Genomic DNA, 16,307 nt, shown 5'->3' on the forward strand with positions numbered 1-16,307 from the left:
TGCCGTCCAGGGGTGTATACTGCACAGGAGGAGCCACAGTTAATCTTTTTCAGATTATGCATAGTGTCGCCTCCTAGTGGACAGCAGCATAACATCCATGGTCCTGTGTTCCTAAATTAGAGGCTAAGAGAAAGAGATTTTACGGTGAGTACACAAAAATCTCCTTTTTGCCAGTTTTAGTTTTGAATGCATAATTTTATCATTCAACGTTCTGTAAAACTTGGGGAAAAAAAATCAAGTGTTTCATTTTGGTAAATGAAGCAAAAAAAAATTCCATTATGTTTTTCGGCTTTGTTTTTACAACGTTCAATTGTGCGGTACTTTATTTATTAGTCCCTTTAGGGGACTTGAGCCTATGAGTGTCCGATCGCTTAAACTATCAAAGGCTGGTCTTCATAAAAGTACATCGGAATGTTAGTTATATTTTGTCACATCATAACATTATTTTATATTTCTCTCCAGATCGTTTCTGTCACTGGTTTTGTCGATAGTGATCGAGATGACCTGAAGCTAATGGCCTACCTGGCAGGTGCCAAGTACACGGGGTATCTGTGCCGCAGCAACACGGTTCTCATCTGTAAAGAGTAAGTGAGATGATCCTCGTCAACTACAGACGGTTTTTACATCACTATTTGCATTCCATGTAGCCGACATTTTACGTCACCCTGGAGTTGCGTTCTGAGATTTACGTTGATGAACTTATTTTTTTTTTTGTAATTTAGGCCCACTGGTATGAAATATGAGAAAGCCAAAGAATGGAGGATACCCTGTGTCAACGCTCTATGGCTGTGTGACATTCTTCTTGGAAATTTTGAGGCTTTACGACAAATTCAAAATGGCCGATACGCAGTGTTTAACCTAAAGGATCCACTTGCTCCTTCTTCGTATCTGGTATCAAATCTGCTCGGTAAGATGTCTGCTTTTATTTCAGCTATTTCATAACTAGCAGATTTCTGACAGTAATCTGAGGACCAGATATTTCATGAAAATTTACAGCTTTTTAAAGTCATCCCACTTTTTTTTTTCGAGTCCTATGCAAATCTTTTTTTTTTTTTTTTTTTTAGTTGCCTGATAGATGTTAGTCATAAATCTCCAGATCATGGGTCCTCCTGGTGAGGTGACTGACACAAATGGATAGATGGTGGCACACGTGCATAGCTCTGTCCTTTCACTTCTGTGAGAATTATGGAAACATCCACACTTGGCATACAAGGCTATTTCAGTGACTCCTATACAGCTTAGTAGAGAGGTCCTCAGATGTATTAGACCACCTGTCCATTTGTTTTCTGCCTGATATATGGGGGTCTTATGTCTGGGATACAGACATATACTACACTCATAGCAAATTCTGAGCATATATGTCCTGAATGTATAATCTAGTCTAACCCCATTAACTTTTCCTTGTAAGGACCGATAAACAATATGTGTTCATGGAAAGTATTAAAGGGGTTTGTCCGGTCATAGCATATTGATGACCTATCCACAGGTCATCAGTATGAGAGCATTTGGGGTCCGACACTCTGCACCCATATCATTAAGCTGTTATTTGCTAAGGCGACTACTGGATGTAAGCACGCTGGACTGGGCTACAAAGCACATCTCCATGCAATATGTAGTGTCCACTACCAGGTACTACAGTACATTTTATATATTATTATTATTATTATTATTATTATTTATTGTTATAGCGCCATTTATTCCATGGCGCTTTACAAGTGAGGAGGGGTATACATAATAAAAACAAGTACAATAGTCTTGAACAATACAAGTCATAACTGGTACAGGAGGAGTGAGGACCCTGCCCGCGAGGGCTCACAATCTACAAGGGATGGGTGAGAATACAGTAGGTGAGGATAGAGCTGATCGTGCAGCGGTTGGTTGATCGGTGGTTACTGCAGGTTGTAGGCTTGTCGGAAGAGGTGGGTCTTCAGATTCTTTTTGAAGGTTTATATTAAAACCTGGCAGCGACTGCTACACCTTTCCAGCTTCATTCAAGGCATCCGTACCAAATAGCTGATCAATGGAGGTGTCGGGCGCCCACTGATCTCATACTGTTGGCTTATCCTGTGGCCGACAACCCCTTTAAGCATGTGTTGTACATTACAGCTGTCTGTAGAAATAGCTATTAGCCTTTTTTTGCTAATTGAAAAGAAGCCGTTCTCACATATTTCTGCACACGAAGTCCGATGATGAAATGTTCACAATGTTCTGTGTTTGTAGATGCGTGGAGGGTTCCTTTGAAAGTATCTTCAGAAGTGCTAATGGTGGGTTTTACTCTATTGTCTTACTGTAACGTTGGACATAAAGGTCACTCTTCATTGGCTTCTGTTGTCATACATTATCCATTTTTTTGCAGAGCATAAGAATTCCACTCAAGCCTAAACAGAATGAACCCGCAGTTCAGGTGAAACGACCCAGGTATAGTATTAGCCTAAGATCCAGTTTCTCCTTCTATGATTACAAAGTTCTTAATTTTATATCTTGTGACCATTGAGAAAACTCCATTTCCTTAACATCAGGAAAAAGATACAGCAGGGGTTTGGAAGGTTTATATTATTTATTTATTTTTCCTGTTATTCCTTTGTCTTAAGACGATTACTCGCCAAGTAGCTAATGGCTACTTAGTCCAAAAGGCATTTTGTTGCTCTGATTATGGAAGGCTGGATGTGCACCCTTGCAGGACGTACATGCGCCCTGATTACTCCTTGTCGTGTACACATTTTTCTGATAAGCTCATTAGTTCCCTCCCATCATTGTGTTACCACTGACAAGACGGCTCTGGGCATGTGAACACAATACAAAATCATTGGGGGAAGATGGTGTGACGGAGGACACGTAGTCCTTCAAAACCGTGGTGCTTTTGTAGAATCACCTCCAGGATTTTTTAAAAACTTTTTTTTCTTTTTTTTTTTTTTTTTTTTTTTTTCCGTTTTTGTGGGTTTTTTCTTACTTTTTTTTTTTCCCCGTTCCAGAATTGAAGACCTTCCTCCTCCAACTAAAAAACTGTCACCTGATCAGACGCCACATGTGTTGTTCACTGGATTTGACCCAAATCAAGTACTGCAGTATGTGAAGGTAGGATCACATCACACCATTCTGCAATCGTCACCATATGTATAAAATGATTGCAGAGGTGGGCATTGTAGGTGATTTCACATTAAAGCCTCCATACACATTAGATGCAAACAATCCGGATTCTGCAGGACCGGATGACCAGGTGATGTGTATGGGGTCCCCCTTATCTCACGCTGACAGATGAAGTCGGGAGAGAAGGATCGGAGGTTGGAATTTCAATGACCGATCTGTTTCAGGGAGATACGCTTCTGCTGGAGGTGTCTATCAGCAACTTTATCGTGTGCGAGTGTTTGGATGGCAGCAGTCACGTGGCCAGCATTGGAGATTCTTCCATTAAGTAGTTATATGAATATGATGCATTGAGATTTACAGACGTTAAGGCTTATGTAGCGATGCCAGAACCTTAGGTATTTCCATTATCTGTGTTTAGATTATGTGATTAGAGAAACTCCATAAATGATTAATGAATGTATTGGAGAGATTTTCATCCTACACATATCTTCTATGAGCCGCCTGTTTCTTCCAATTTTTGGGTTCCTGACTCCACAAAGAATATCAGCTGCAAAGTGTTTCATGATTAGAAACCCAAGTTTGAAGGATGAATTAATGTATTTCCTGCTTATATTTTCCTTTTTTCCCCAGAAACTATATATTCTTGGTGGAGAAGTGGTAGACTCTGCACAGAAGTGCACTCACTTGATTGCCAGTAAGGTTACAAGAACTGTAAAATTTCTGACTGCCATCTCTGTGGCGAAGCATATTGTGACCCCAGAATGGCTCGACGAAAGCTTCAAATGTCAAAAATTTGTTGGTAAGTATAAAAGATTGGGTGAGCAACATGGATGAGACGTGGCAAGTCAAGGCTGGTCATTCATTTACCTTTACCCTCCTAATTGGCTGAGTTAGGCCGGGATCACACATACACGAGATACGGCCGAGTCTCACAGGTGAAAACCCTCCTCTGGCGCTGGCACTTGGGAGCAGAGCGTGCAGCTCCATGTGTTGCTGTGCGGCTGCACGCTCCGCTCTGGAGTGCCGGCACCAGAGGAGGGATTTCACCTGCAAGACTCGGCCGTATCTCGTGTATGTGTAATCCCGGCCTTAGCCGTTCTCTCTGATGCCGGCCATTAGTGCTGGAGTTTGCTGCTGATTGCACAGGTGCAGCTGTTTAGGACTGACCTTCGTTTTCGGCTTTCAGTGGGGACGACATTTCCCTGATAATGTACTTGTACATCCTGATGTTAGGAGGTGAGAAATAGACCCAGTTTTCTTCGACTCAATGGAGATGTACGAGCGGATCCCTTTTGGGAAATAAGAATGGGTTACAACCAGAATAATAGATTGGTCACATTTTTTTTCTCCCCCTGTTTAATGACAAACTTTCCATTTATATTGTCTGTTAAATTTTGTTCACAAATTCTCGCTTTCTGTCTTTCCATTCATAGAGGAACAGAGCTACATCCTGCGAGACGCCGAAGCGGAAGTTCTCTTCTGCTTTAGTTTAGAAGAGTCTCTAAAAAGAGCGCGAGTGGCCTCTCTCTTCAAGGTAGTTTATCACTGTATGTAATGTACTACACTGGTGACATGCATGCAAGTCTATCGTTTTAGAGTATAAATAGTAAAAGTGGCGCCAAGTATCAAAATGGTAAATATCCTGCAGCGATACCAACAATTCCTCACAAAGTAAAATTGTAAGATACAGTTGCAAATATAGTATGTGTATACACGCAAACGCGTGTATAGGTTCGCGCTGGAAAAAACGGCACAAGCCGAAAAACTGTCCACAAAGATGTGAAGACTCAAGCTAATAGTGGTTCAGATATAGGACCAAATGTTCAATTAGTCCAGACACAAAACTATTAAAAAGGCAAAGAAAGAAATAGTCTAAGCTCACCCGCCTTGTGAAGATAGCACAGGGCGCCTGGTAGTTCTGTCAGGCGGTGGCAAATATCCGTCCAAGAGTCTTTCATAGAAGTTAATCCATTAATAGAAGAAGTTAGTTCAGTAATAAACCAAGCTAATGGCTGCCCCGGCCGGTAGCAGCCACTGTTCACCTGACAGCAAGTGGAAGCGGGATCCAGCTGTGCCGACGCCGCGTGTGATCCAAGCGGTGCGTACGGCTGAGCTGCAGGACCTGTGTGACGTAACGCTCACGTGACCGCCGCTACAGCCCGGTGATGTGTACGGAGTGCGGTAAGGACCTCTATCCTACGCGTTTCAGAGACGCCTGTCTCCTTCTTCAGGGATGGTCCTTACCCCACTTAAAGATCTATTTATACCGTAAAAAGTATTTGGCCGCATCGCACCCTTTTTTATGGTCAATGACCGTGTAGAGGGAAGTAATGTCTAGGGTGCCTAATAAATAGTGGTCTTGCCAATCAACATTTTGTAGAAGGCGCAAGACATGTGCACTATCCTTTAAGTGGGATGGTAGTAGGGGTACAATTCTCTGTAAGTGGGAATCTACAAATTTTGACAAGTTAGCTGTCAGGCACTGAATGCCCGACACGATTGCCTTCTACAAAATGTTGATTGGCAAGACCACTATTTATTAGGCAACCTAGACATTACTTCCCTCTACACTGTCATTGACCATAAAAAAGGGTGCGATGCGGCCAAATACTTTTTGAATAAGCTCTCTGTGGTTCCGTGTGAACAGATCGATTTTTTTATGTGATTTTATGTTATTTATTTTAACACATAATTATTTCCAGTATCAGAAGGACTACTACACCCAGCAGTGGGGTACTGCTATGGGGACCAGGTTCGCGCCTAGTTACGCCAATCTCTATGTGGGTAGGTGGGAGGAGTCCACCATCTACCCTGGGGGTCGTCTACGCGCGGACCTGGTCCTCTGGCAACGCTTTATTGATGATGTCATTTTTATTTGGTCTGGTGGTTCGGATACTCTTAATCAATTTTTAATGGTTATTAATAAAAATGAATATTTTTTAAATTTTACCTCAACCACCAGTTCCACGAACATCAATTTTTTAGACTTAAATATTTTTATTAATAATTCTGAAATTCAAACGTGTACATTTAGGAAACCTACTGACATTAATAGTTTTATCCCTCTGGATAGCTGCCATCTCCCCAGCTGGCTGTTGAATATTCCCAAAAGCCAGTATATGAGGATTCACCGCAACTGTTCGAGACCCCAGGATTTTAACACTGAGGCCCAATTACTTACCGAAAAATTCTTGGAGAAAGGATATGACGAAAAAATGTTGGAATGCTCTAAAATAACTGTTCCGAAAAAATCTAGAGAGGAGCTTATTAACAACAAGCTCAAACCAAAAGATACAGCAGATGTTATCCCCATTATTACACAATATAACGCCAGTACTAGTATTTTTCGCAAAATAGTTAATAGACACTGGCATACACTTAAGAATGATAAAATTTGGGGGGATAAAATAGCTAGCCATCCGCGTTTTGTCTATAAAAAATCCTGCAACTTGGGAAACAGTATTGCACCTACCGTTCAGGATAAACCTACTTACAAACCGTCTACCTTTTTCCACAAGATATTGAAGGTTTTTTTTCCATGTAATAAATGTAATATGTGCAAACAAATTAAAATGCACAAACAAACCGATATTGAAAAGGGCAATCAAAAATTCATAATTAAAGACTTTATTACATGCTCTACCACAGGGGTTATATACACTATTAGATGCCCCTGTGGTAAAAGGTATGTAGGAAGAACAAAACGCTCAATGAAAACTAGAATCAATGAACATATCCGAAACATTAAAACCAAATTTATGGGCCATCCACTTTCGAAACACTTTATAGACCATCATGGGGGACAAGTAAAAGATATGGAAGTTACAGGTATTGCGGTGGTACGGAAACATTGGAGAGGTGGCAATTTTATTAAAGCTATGTCCAGAGTTGAGACGAAGTGGATCTTTCTACTGGACACCATCGCACCAAGAAGACTCAATGCTGGAGCTGAATTGTTCGGGTTCCAGTAACCAAATTGACTATGTGAGGCGGTATAAATAGATCTTTAAGTGGGGTAAGGACCATCCCTGAAGAAGGAGACAGGCGTCTCTGAAACGCGTAGGATAGGGGTCCTTACCGCACTCCGTACACATCACCGGGCTGTAGCGGCGGTCACGTGAGCGTTACGTCACACAGGTCCTGCAGCTCAGCCGTATGCACCGCTCGGATCACACGCGGCGTCGGCACAGCTGGACCCCGCTTCCATTTGCTGTCAGGTGAACAGCGGCTGCTACCGGCCGGGGCAGCCATTAGCTTGGTTTATTACTGAACTAACTTCTTCTATTAATGGATTAACTTCTATGAAAGACTCTTGGACGGATATTTGCCACCGCCTGACAGAACTACCAGGCGTCCTGTGCTATCTTCACAAGGCGGGTGAGCTTAGACTATTTCTTTCTTTGCCTTTTTAATAGTTTTGTGTCTGGACTAATTGAACATTTGGTCCTATATCTGAACCACTATTAGCTTGAGTCTTCACATCTTTGTGGACAGTTTTTCGGCTTGTGCCGTTTTTTCCAGCGCGAACCTATACACGCGTTTGCGTGTATACACATACTAAGTCTATCGTTTTGCTCTCGCGTATATATTTGCTTTTTTAGGGTATTTTGCAATACTCTTGTCAGACGCTAAGTTAGGCTACTTTCTCACTAGCGTCGGACTCGGCCCAGCGCATCCGCTGCCCCATTGTGAGGTGCGGGGAGGTGGGGGTGGAGTTCCGGCCGCGCCTGCGCGGTCGGAAAAAGCGGACCGTCGGGAGCAAAAAACGTTACATGTAACGTTTTTTGCTCCAGGCAGACCGCCACAACACGGCGCAACCGTCTCACGACGGTTGCGACGTGTGGCAATCCGTCGCAATGCGTCGCTAATGTTAGTCAATGGAGAAAAAACGCATCCTGCAAGCACTTTTGCAGGATGCGTTTTTTCTGCAAAACGACGCATTGTGACGGATTGCAGTTAACGCTAGTGTGAAAGTAGCCTTATTGTAAAGCCTCGTTCAGTCATCCATATTTCATGCACCTGTTCTATGTGTGAAATTCACGGATAGGACACATCCACTACTATATATAAAGATGTGAACATGTACTTTTTCATAAGAAAAACAAAAGTGTGGCACAGCTCTGCATGTCTATATGGACATGCGGCACAGCTCTGTATTTTTATATGGACATGCGACTCAGCTCTGTATGTCTATATGGACTTGTGGCACAGCTCTGTGTGGGTGTATCTGCATGAAACCACTGTCTGCGTATATGTGCATGAAGCAGAGCTGTGTGTATGTATATGTGCATGAAGCAGAGCTCTGTGTATGTATATGTGTATGAATTAGCTGCGTGTATGTATATGCATGAAGCAGAGCTGTGTGTATGTATATGGGCATGAAGCAGACCTGTGTATGTATATGGGCTTGAAGCAAAGCTGTATGTATGCATATGTGCATGAAGCAGAGCTCTGTATGTATATGGGCATGAAGCAGAGCTGTGTGTATGTATATGGGCATGAAGCAGAGCTGTGTGTATGTATACGGGCATGAAGCAGAGCTGTGTGTATGCATATGGGCATGAAGCAAAGCTGTATGTATGCATATGTGCATGAAGCAGAGCTCTGTGTATGTATATGGGCATGAAGCAGAGCTGTGTGTATGTATAGGCATGAAGCAGAGCTGTGTGTATGTATATGGACATGAAGCAGAGCTGTGTGTATGTACTGTATATGGGCATGAAGCAGAGCTGTGTATGTATATGGGCATGAAGCAGAGCTGTGTGTATGCATATGGGCATGAAGCAGAGCTGTGTGTATGCATATGGGCATGAAGCAGAGCTGTGTGTATGCATATGGGCATGAAGCAGAGCTGTGTGTATGCATATGGGCATGAAGCAGAGCTGTGTGTATGCATATGGGCATGAAGCAGAGCTGTGTGTATGCATATGGGCATGAAGCAGAGCTGTGTGTATGCATATGGGCATGAAGCAGAGCTGTGTGTATGCATATGGGCATGAAGCAGAGCTGTGTGTATGCATATGGGCATGAAGCAGAGCTGTGTGTATGCATATGGGCATGAAGCAGAGCTGTGTGTATGCATATGGGCATGAAGTAGAGCTGTGTGTATGTATATGGGCATGAAGCAGAGCTGTATTTGTGTATAACACTACAGAGACACACTAACAATGGATTTATTACCTGTCTAGTCTACCCTAGTACATTAAAATTACTGATATCGACCTCTCTACTTTACACCTCCAGTAAAGATTTAATTTCATATTTTCTGCTATCTTAACCTGGGTGCGTCTTATGGTCCGAAAAGTACAGTAAATGTTTCATTTTCCACTTAGGGAAAGTATTTTTACATCACTCCTGGAATATGTCCCAGCCTGTCAACTATGAGGTCTATTGTGGAATGTGCCGGCGGTAAAATATTAACAAAACCCCCTTCTTTTCGAAAAATTATGGAGCATAAACAAAACAAAGTAAGTTGGATATAGACTTCTGTTCATCTCTGATTTCTCGAATATAATTTGAAGGGCTTGTTCAAGCTGGTTAAAATGGAATTTCCAACTACAGAAAACTACTGCTAGATATAGCTGATGACAGCTCCATGTCTGGCAGGCCCATGTATAATGCTGGATATAGCTGATGACGGCGCCATCTCTGGCAGGCCCATGTATAATGCTGGATATAGCTGATGACAGCGCCATCTCTGGCAGGCCCATGTATAATGCTGGATATAGCTGATGACGGCGCCATCTCTGGCAGGCCCATGTATAATGCTGGATATAGCTGATGACGGCGCCATCTCTGGCAGGCCCATATTTAATGCTGGATATAGCTGATGACGACGCCATCTCTGGCAGGCCCATATATAATGCTGGATATAGCTGATGACGACGCCATCTCTGGCAGGCCCATATATAATGCTGGATATAGCTGATGACGGCGCCATCTCTGGCAGGCCCATATTTAATGCTGGATATAGCTGATGACGGCGCCATCTCTGGCAGGCCCATGTATAATGCTGGATATAGCTGATGACGGCGCTATCTCTGGCAGGCCCATGTTTAATGCTGGATATAGCTGATGACGGCGCCATCTCTGGCAGGCCCATGTATAATGCTGGATATAGCTGATGACAGCGCCATCTCTGGCAGGCCCATGTATAATGCTGGATATAGCTGATGACGGCGCCATCTCTGGCAGGCCCATAGATAACGAGTAGAGCAGCGGTTCAAACTCTGGTGAAGCCGGAGACAGCATTTTGACTGTCTGTGGGGGCGTCTCAGCATTTGGACCCCATTGATCTAGAAGTTGATACCTTCTTACCCCTTTAAAGGCAACCTGTCACCCCCCCCCCCCCAGTCGTTTCAAACTAAAAGAGCCACCTTGTGCAGCAGTAATGCTGCATTCTGACAAGGTGGCTCTTTTAGTTCCGGGTGCTGTAACTAGAGAAATAATCCGTTTTTTAATTTGTCCTAAATACCTAGTCTTCAGTCAAGGAGGCCGGCGTTTCCGCCCTGCAGCAGACAGCACACAGCCGTCACTCAAATCTTCTTGGCGCCGGGCGCTGCCTCCTCACCGCTGTTTTGAAAATAGCCGGCGCCTGCGCTCTTTTTTTCCTGCCTGGTGCAGGCGCAGTGAGCGCTGCCCGTCTTTCCTCATATGCAGTCTCGGTGACTGCGCCTGTGTGGCCGCCCTGCCTGTGAATCCCAGCCCCGCAATGTGAATAAATCATAAGTCACTGCGGGGCTGGGATTCACAAGCAGGGCGGCCGCACAGGCGCAGTCACCGAGACTGCATATGAGGAAAGACGGGCAGCGCTCACTGCGCCTGCACCAGGCAGGGGAAAAGAGCGCAGGCGCCGGCTATTTTCAAAACAGCGGTGAGGAGCCGGCGCCAAGAAGATTTGAGTGACGGCTGTGTGGCGTCTGCTGCAGGGGTTGAAATGCCGGCCTACTTGACTGAAGACCAGGTATTTCTGACAAATTAAAAAATGGATTATTTCTCTAGTTACAGCACCCAGAACTAAAAGAGCCACCTTGTCAGAATGCAGCATTACTGCTGCACAAGGTGGCTCTTTTAGTTTGAAAAGACTGAGGGGGGGTGACAGGTTCCCTTTAATCTCTCAGCATTTTGAAGGCGTCAGTAACGTAGCATTAGTGAGTCTGGTGAGATTCTTGCTCTGATGAAGACATTCAGAAAAAATCTTAATGAATCATTAAGCAGCATAATGTCAGAGAAGGTATTATCAAAAATAGAAAAAATCCATCTTTTCACTTATATGGCCACATAATGACTGGACATAATGGAGGCCCAATCGCAAAATATATATATAAACAAACAGAGCAAACAACGCGATCAAGAAAGGCCAAAAGAATGTAAAAAATGAAAAATCTTTATTATAAATATAGAAGCAGATAAATAACAGTGGGTACCACCACAAAACAGTTGTGTTATCAAACAAGAAAAACGCGGGACATGGATCGATAGTGGCACATAACTGATATACAATATTTAGCGATAATAACCCTAATGGCAATATATATTATAACAGGTTAAGACAAGAGACCCCAGAGGCATTCAAGCAAAGCGATAAGTAATAGATATAGTAGTGTCACCGATGGATGCTAGAAATAATGCAGACACAAATAGTCAAAGAATATGCCATACCTATATAGTTATCTAGAGACCACCGGGATATTGCCAAGAGGAGCCGCCAATGCAATCCACGTCACCCCGACGCGCGTTTCGGCAAAGCCTTCGTCAGGGGGCATGCCCCTGACGAAGGCTTTGCCGAAACGCGCGTCGGGGTGACGTGGATTGCATTGGCGGCTCCTCTTGGCAATATCCCGGTGGTCTCTAGATAACTATATAGGTATGGCATATTCTTTGACTATTTGTGTCTGCATTATTTCTAGCATCCATCGGTGACACTACTATATCTATTACTTATCGCTTTGCTTGAATGCCTCTGGGGTCTCTTGTCTTAACCTGTTATAATATATATTGCCATTAGGGTTATTATCGCTAAATATTGTATATCAGTTATGTGCCGCTATCGATCCATGTCCCGCTTTTTTCTTGTTTGATAACACAACTGTTTTGTGGTGGTACCCACTGTTATTTATCTGCTTCTATATTTATAATAAAGATTTCTGATGAAGACATTGTAGGCTTTGTCTTATTCACGTATCCATTGTCTTTTATAGAGTTTGGCGGAGATCATTCTGATATCATGTGAAAATGACCTTCACCTCTGCAGAGAATATTTTGCTGGCAGTATAGGTGAGTCGGATGTTTGGTGCCTGTATCTGCAGCTTGTCTATATACTTTATTTATTTATTTTATTTCTTCCTTCACAGATGTCCATAATGCAGAATTTGTGCTCACCGGCGTCCTCACACAGACATTGGATTATGAGTCATATCCTTTACGCTGCTGATCACTTGCTGTTTGGGGGTTATATACACGTAGTGGTCTATTATATGTCATATATCTGTGCAGAACTGTTACAGATGAGCTAGACATGAATATTTCAGCTATTGCCGCCGTGCTTTCCCGTACTGTCTGCCATGGCATAGCGAGCACATAACTACCACGCCTGTTACTTGCCACTTTGTCTTCATGGCTGTTGCTTCTATAGCTTCACTTATTTTGGGTAACACCATGTACTAGTGAATAGGTGACAATATTTGCTAGAATTTTGGAACATTTCCATACTGGGTGACCTTAAACTCTCTGACTTAAAGACTACCTCTCCTCTCTTCTGACAAGTCCTTTATAAAACACTTGCTTTCCACATTTAAATAGTATTTTTTTTTTTAACATCTGTATTTTTGTACCTCTGTTATTCCTCATGGAAATGGATGAATAAATTGATAGCTAATTTGTGATTATGGTGGGGTGTGTCCATTCAGTGCTGGAAATGATTAAAGTAAAAACTCTATTTTTACCACCACCGTCAGGGAAGAGGTAGTTAGAATTGCCATACAAATCAATAGTGTGAGCTGTATGTCTCCACCGACAGCAGCGCGCGTCGGGGCTTTTTATTAAGATAAATGTACGAAATGGGAGCACCCCTTTAAAAGAGGATCTTGGCCATGTCAAAAGTGGCCAGTGTTTGCTTTATTCTTTACTGGGCAGCACGGTGGCTCAGTGGTTAGCACTGCAGCCTTGCAACGCTGGAGTCCTGGGTTCTATTTCAAGGACAACATCTGTAAGGAGTTTGTATGTTCTCCCCGTGTTTGCGTGGGTTTCCTCCGGGTTCTCCGGTTTCCTCCCACATTCCAAAGACATACTGATAGGGAATTTAGATTGTGAGCCCCATCGGGGACAGCGATGATAATGTGTGCAAACTGTAAAGCGCTGGGAATATGTTAGCGCTATATAAAAATAAGAGTGATTATTATTAACTATTTTTAAATAAAGATTATTATTATTAATAACTTTTTTTGAGTGTTTTGAGTTTTGTTTTTGTTTTTTATCTGCTATACGGTTCTAGAGATATGGGAGTGTATATTTTAGTATGTTCAATATGCAATTTTTTTTGTTTTTTACACAAGATGTTCACAAAATTGTCTCGGGTCGTTTCTTTAATCCTCTCATCTGATCTAAATAAAGACTAACATTAGCATATTGGGGGCACTAAATAAAAAGGCCCACATCTCTGTAACTACCATATTTTTCGGACTATAAGACCCACTTGTTTTCTAGCAAAATGTGGAGGAAAATGGGGGTTGCATCTTAAAGTCCGGATGTACCGGCTGTGGTGGGGAGGTGGGGGCAGCGGTTTCGCCAGAGTAGCAGGTCACAGGAGGCAGGCGGCTGCGGCCAACTCCTGTGCCCGCTGCTAAAGAGAAATGAATATATACTGCATTCCACGCCCATGGGCATGGAGGGCAATGAATATTAATTTCTTTCTGGCATCCTGGTGTGATTGGTTCCATCCCGTTCCTGGTATGACTGGCCCCATCCCAGTCCTGGTATGCATGGTCCCATCAGAAAAGATTAAAAAAAAACCAAACCATTGCACTTGCCTTCCTCCGCTCGCAGCGTCCTGCTCTGTTACCAGCAGCTGCTTTAATGCTTGTAAGCAGCGCATGGCAGGGACGTCATACGCTGCTCACAAGCAGAGCGCAGCTGCCAGAATACTCACCATGACCGTTCATCACAGAGAGCAGTGAGTATTCATTGCTCTTCAGTAGCGTGCACAGTGTCAGGCACCGGTGGTCACATGTGCCGATATTTTAAGAGAAATGAATATTCAGAATATTCATTCCCTTTAGTATCGGCACACGTGACCGCTGGCAGCAGCAGGAAGCCGGTGGCGACACTGCACGCTACTGAAGAGCAATGAATACTCACTACTCTCTGTGATGAACAGTCCTGGTGAGTATTCCGGCAGCTGTGCTCTGCTTGTAAGCAGCGTATGACGTCCCTGCCATGCGCTGCTTACAAGCATTAAGCAGCTGTTGGTAACGGAGCAGGACGCTGCGAGCGGAGGAAGGTAAGTGCAATGTTTTGGTTTTTTTTTAATCTTTTCTGATGGGGCCATGGATACCAGGACTGGGATGGGGCCAATCATACTAGAATAAGGATGGCGCCATGCATACCAGGACTGGGATGGGGCCAATCATACCAGGATAAGGATGGGACCATGCACACCAGGACTCTGGGATGGGGCCTTGCATACCAGGACTGGGATGGGGCCTTGCATACCAGGACTGGGATGGGGCCTTGCATACCAGGACTGGGATGGGGCCTTGCATACCAGGACTGGGATGGGGCCTTGCATACCAGGACTGGGATGGGGCCTTGCATACCAGGACTGGGATGGGGCCTTGCATACCTGGACTGGGATGGGGCCAATCATACCAGGTTAAGAATGGGGCCCTCCATACCAGGATAGGGATGAGGTTGATCATTCCTGCCAGGATAAGGATGAGAGGGGCCATGCATACCAGGATTTAAAAGGAGCAGCAGGAATAAAATATAAAGCTGACCACTTGTTTGACCTGGTGACGTGTCCTCCCTAATTGCCTCTATGTAATAACACTTGCCCCCTGCAATGTCTTCTGTAGCCGGCTTTTCTAGTTCTAATGGCAAAATATGAAATCTTTCTTTCTGTATTCACTGTTTCCTTAACCAGCACACATATAAATTCACATGAAAGCTCGAGAAAGCTGGAGGCATTGATCACATTGGAGCAGACGGTTTCTCAGCCGTTATGGATCATGCTGTATGTTGGGCAGGTTTCTTTGGTGAAAATACAGCTGTGTACAGGGAAATAAAATGATGGACATCTTGTCTTGGGATGTGTATTTTGTTAACGTTAACATAAATGATTATGTCTGTATCATAGTGTGGTTTTATGAGCCCTCCAGATGTTGAATATTTTTTTTGTTTTTGCGTTTTTTTTATGTAAATGTAAAATAATGAAGGTACTTTTAAGTATTTTTGTGGAGAAAAAAGGGCTAAATGTTTATTAAATATTGGAAAGAAAATAAAACATTTTTGTATTATTTTATATTTCTAAAACCAGAGTCCATTTTTATATTGATATTTTCCAAAGTTTAAAATAAATTTACTTTGGTTGTATGTTTTCCGTGGTCTTATTTTTTTCTTGTGAAAATTTGTTTTTTTTATGTATGTTGTGTGTTTTTTTAATTTTATTAGAATTGTATTTTACTCTGTCGCCTCATTGGGGGACACAGGACCATGGGTGTTATGCTGCTGTCCACTAGGAGGCGACACTATGCATAATCTGAAAAAGATTATCCGTGGCTCCTCCTCTGCAGTATACACCCCTGGACGGCTTCAGCCTTCTCCAGTTTTTGCTTAGTGTCGCATAGGAGGTACACCTAAGATTTTTACTCCGTTTTTTTCAGTCGGATTACAGATGAAGAAAAGTGGGTCTCCTGTGAGACTCCCGGCATGGCTCCTTCCTCAGTCCCCTATTACGGGGTGCCTGGTTAAAGTAGAGATGGCTATTCCCCATGTTGCTCCTTCCCCAGTCCCTCGGGTGCTGGTTTGAAGTCGAAACCCCTCCTTCCCCAATTCCTTTTGGTTTCTAGGTTGAGGTCGAGGTGAGGATAAAGGCCCCTGAAGATGACAACAGCACCCTCCCTAATCCCCCTCTGGGGGCATTAGGTTGAGACGCCTCAGGTAGGGCCTGTACAGGCAGCATTTTACAGCTCCCAGCAATGGGCCAGCACACTGCGCCTGCATCC

At 43.4% G+C, this 16,307-nt stretch overlaps 1 protein-coding gene across 2 annotated transcripts in view; it reads left to right on the plus strand.

Moving 5' to 3' along the window:
• PAXIP1 (PAX interacting protein 1) overlaps positions 1–15,680 on the plus strand; it is a 34,908-nt gene extending 19,228 nt beyond the window's left edge. The window contains exons 11-21 of one of the 2 annotated variants that reach the window (XM_077268626.1): positions 463–584; positions 723–907; positions 2,221–2,264; positions 2,357–2,418; positions 2,973–3,075; positions 3,718–3,886; positions 4,521–4,621; positions 9,420–9,554; positions 12,288–12,363; positions 12,441–12,498; positions 15,227–15,680. In XM_077268626.1, the coding sequence (XP_077124741.1) occupies positions 463–584; positions 723–907; positions 2,221–2,264; positions 2,357–2,418; positions 2,973–3,075; positions 3,718–3,886; positions 4,521–4,621; positions 9,420–9,554; positions 12,288–12,363; positions 12,441–12,498; positions 15,227–15,368 (1,197 nt within the window). In that variant the 3' untranslated portion in view covers positions 15,369–15,680. Of the gene's footprint in view, positions 1–462; positions 585–722; positions 908–2,220; positions 2,265–2,356; positions 2,419–2,972; positions 3,076–3,717; positions 3,887–4,520; positions 4,622–9,419; positions 9,555–12,287; positions 12,364–12,440; positions 13,810–15,226 lie in introns of those variants that run through there. The other variant, XM_077268627.1, reaches the window with a different exon arrangement.
• Positions 15,681–16,307: the final 627 nt, after the last annotated feature.

Source organism: Ranitomeya variabilis, chromosome 6 (genome assembly GCF_051348905.1).
Source record: "Ranitomeya variabilis isolate aRanVar5 chromosome 6, aRanVar5.hap1, whole genome shotgun sequence".
NCBI classification, from domain to species: Eukaryota; Metazoa; Chordata; class Amphibia; order Anura; family Dendrobatidae; genus Ranitomeya; species Ranitomeya variabilis.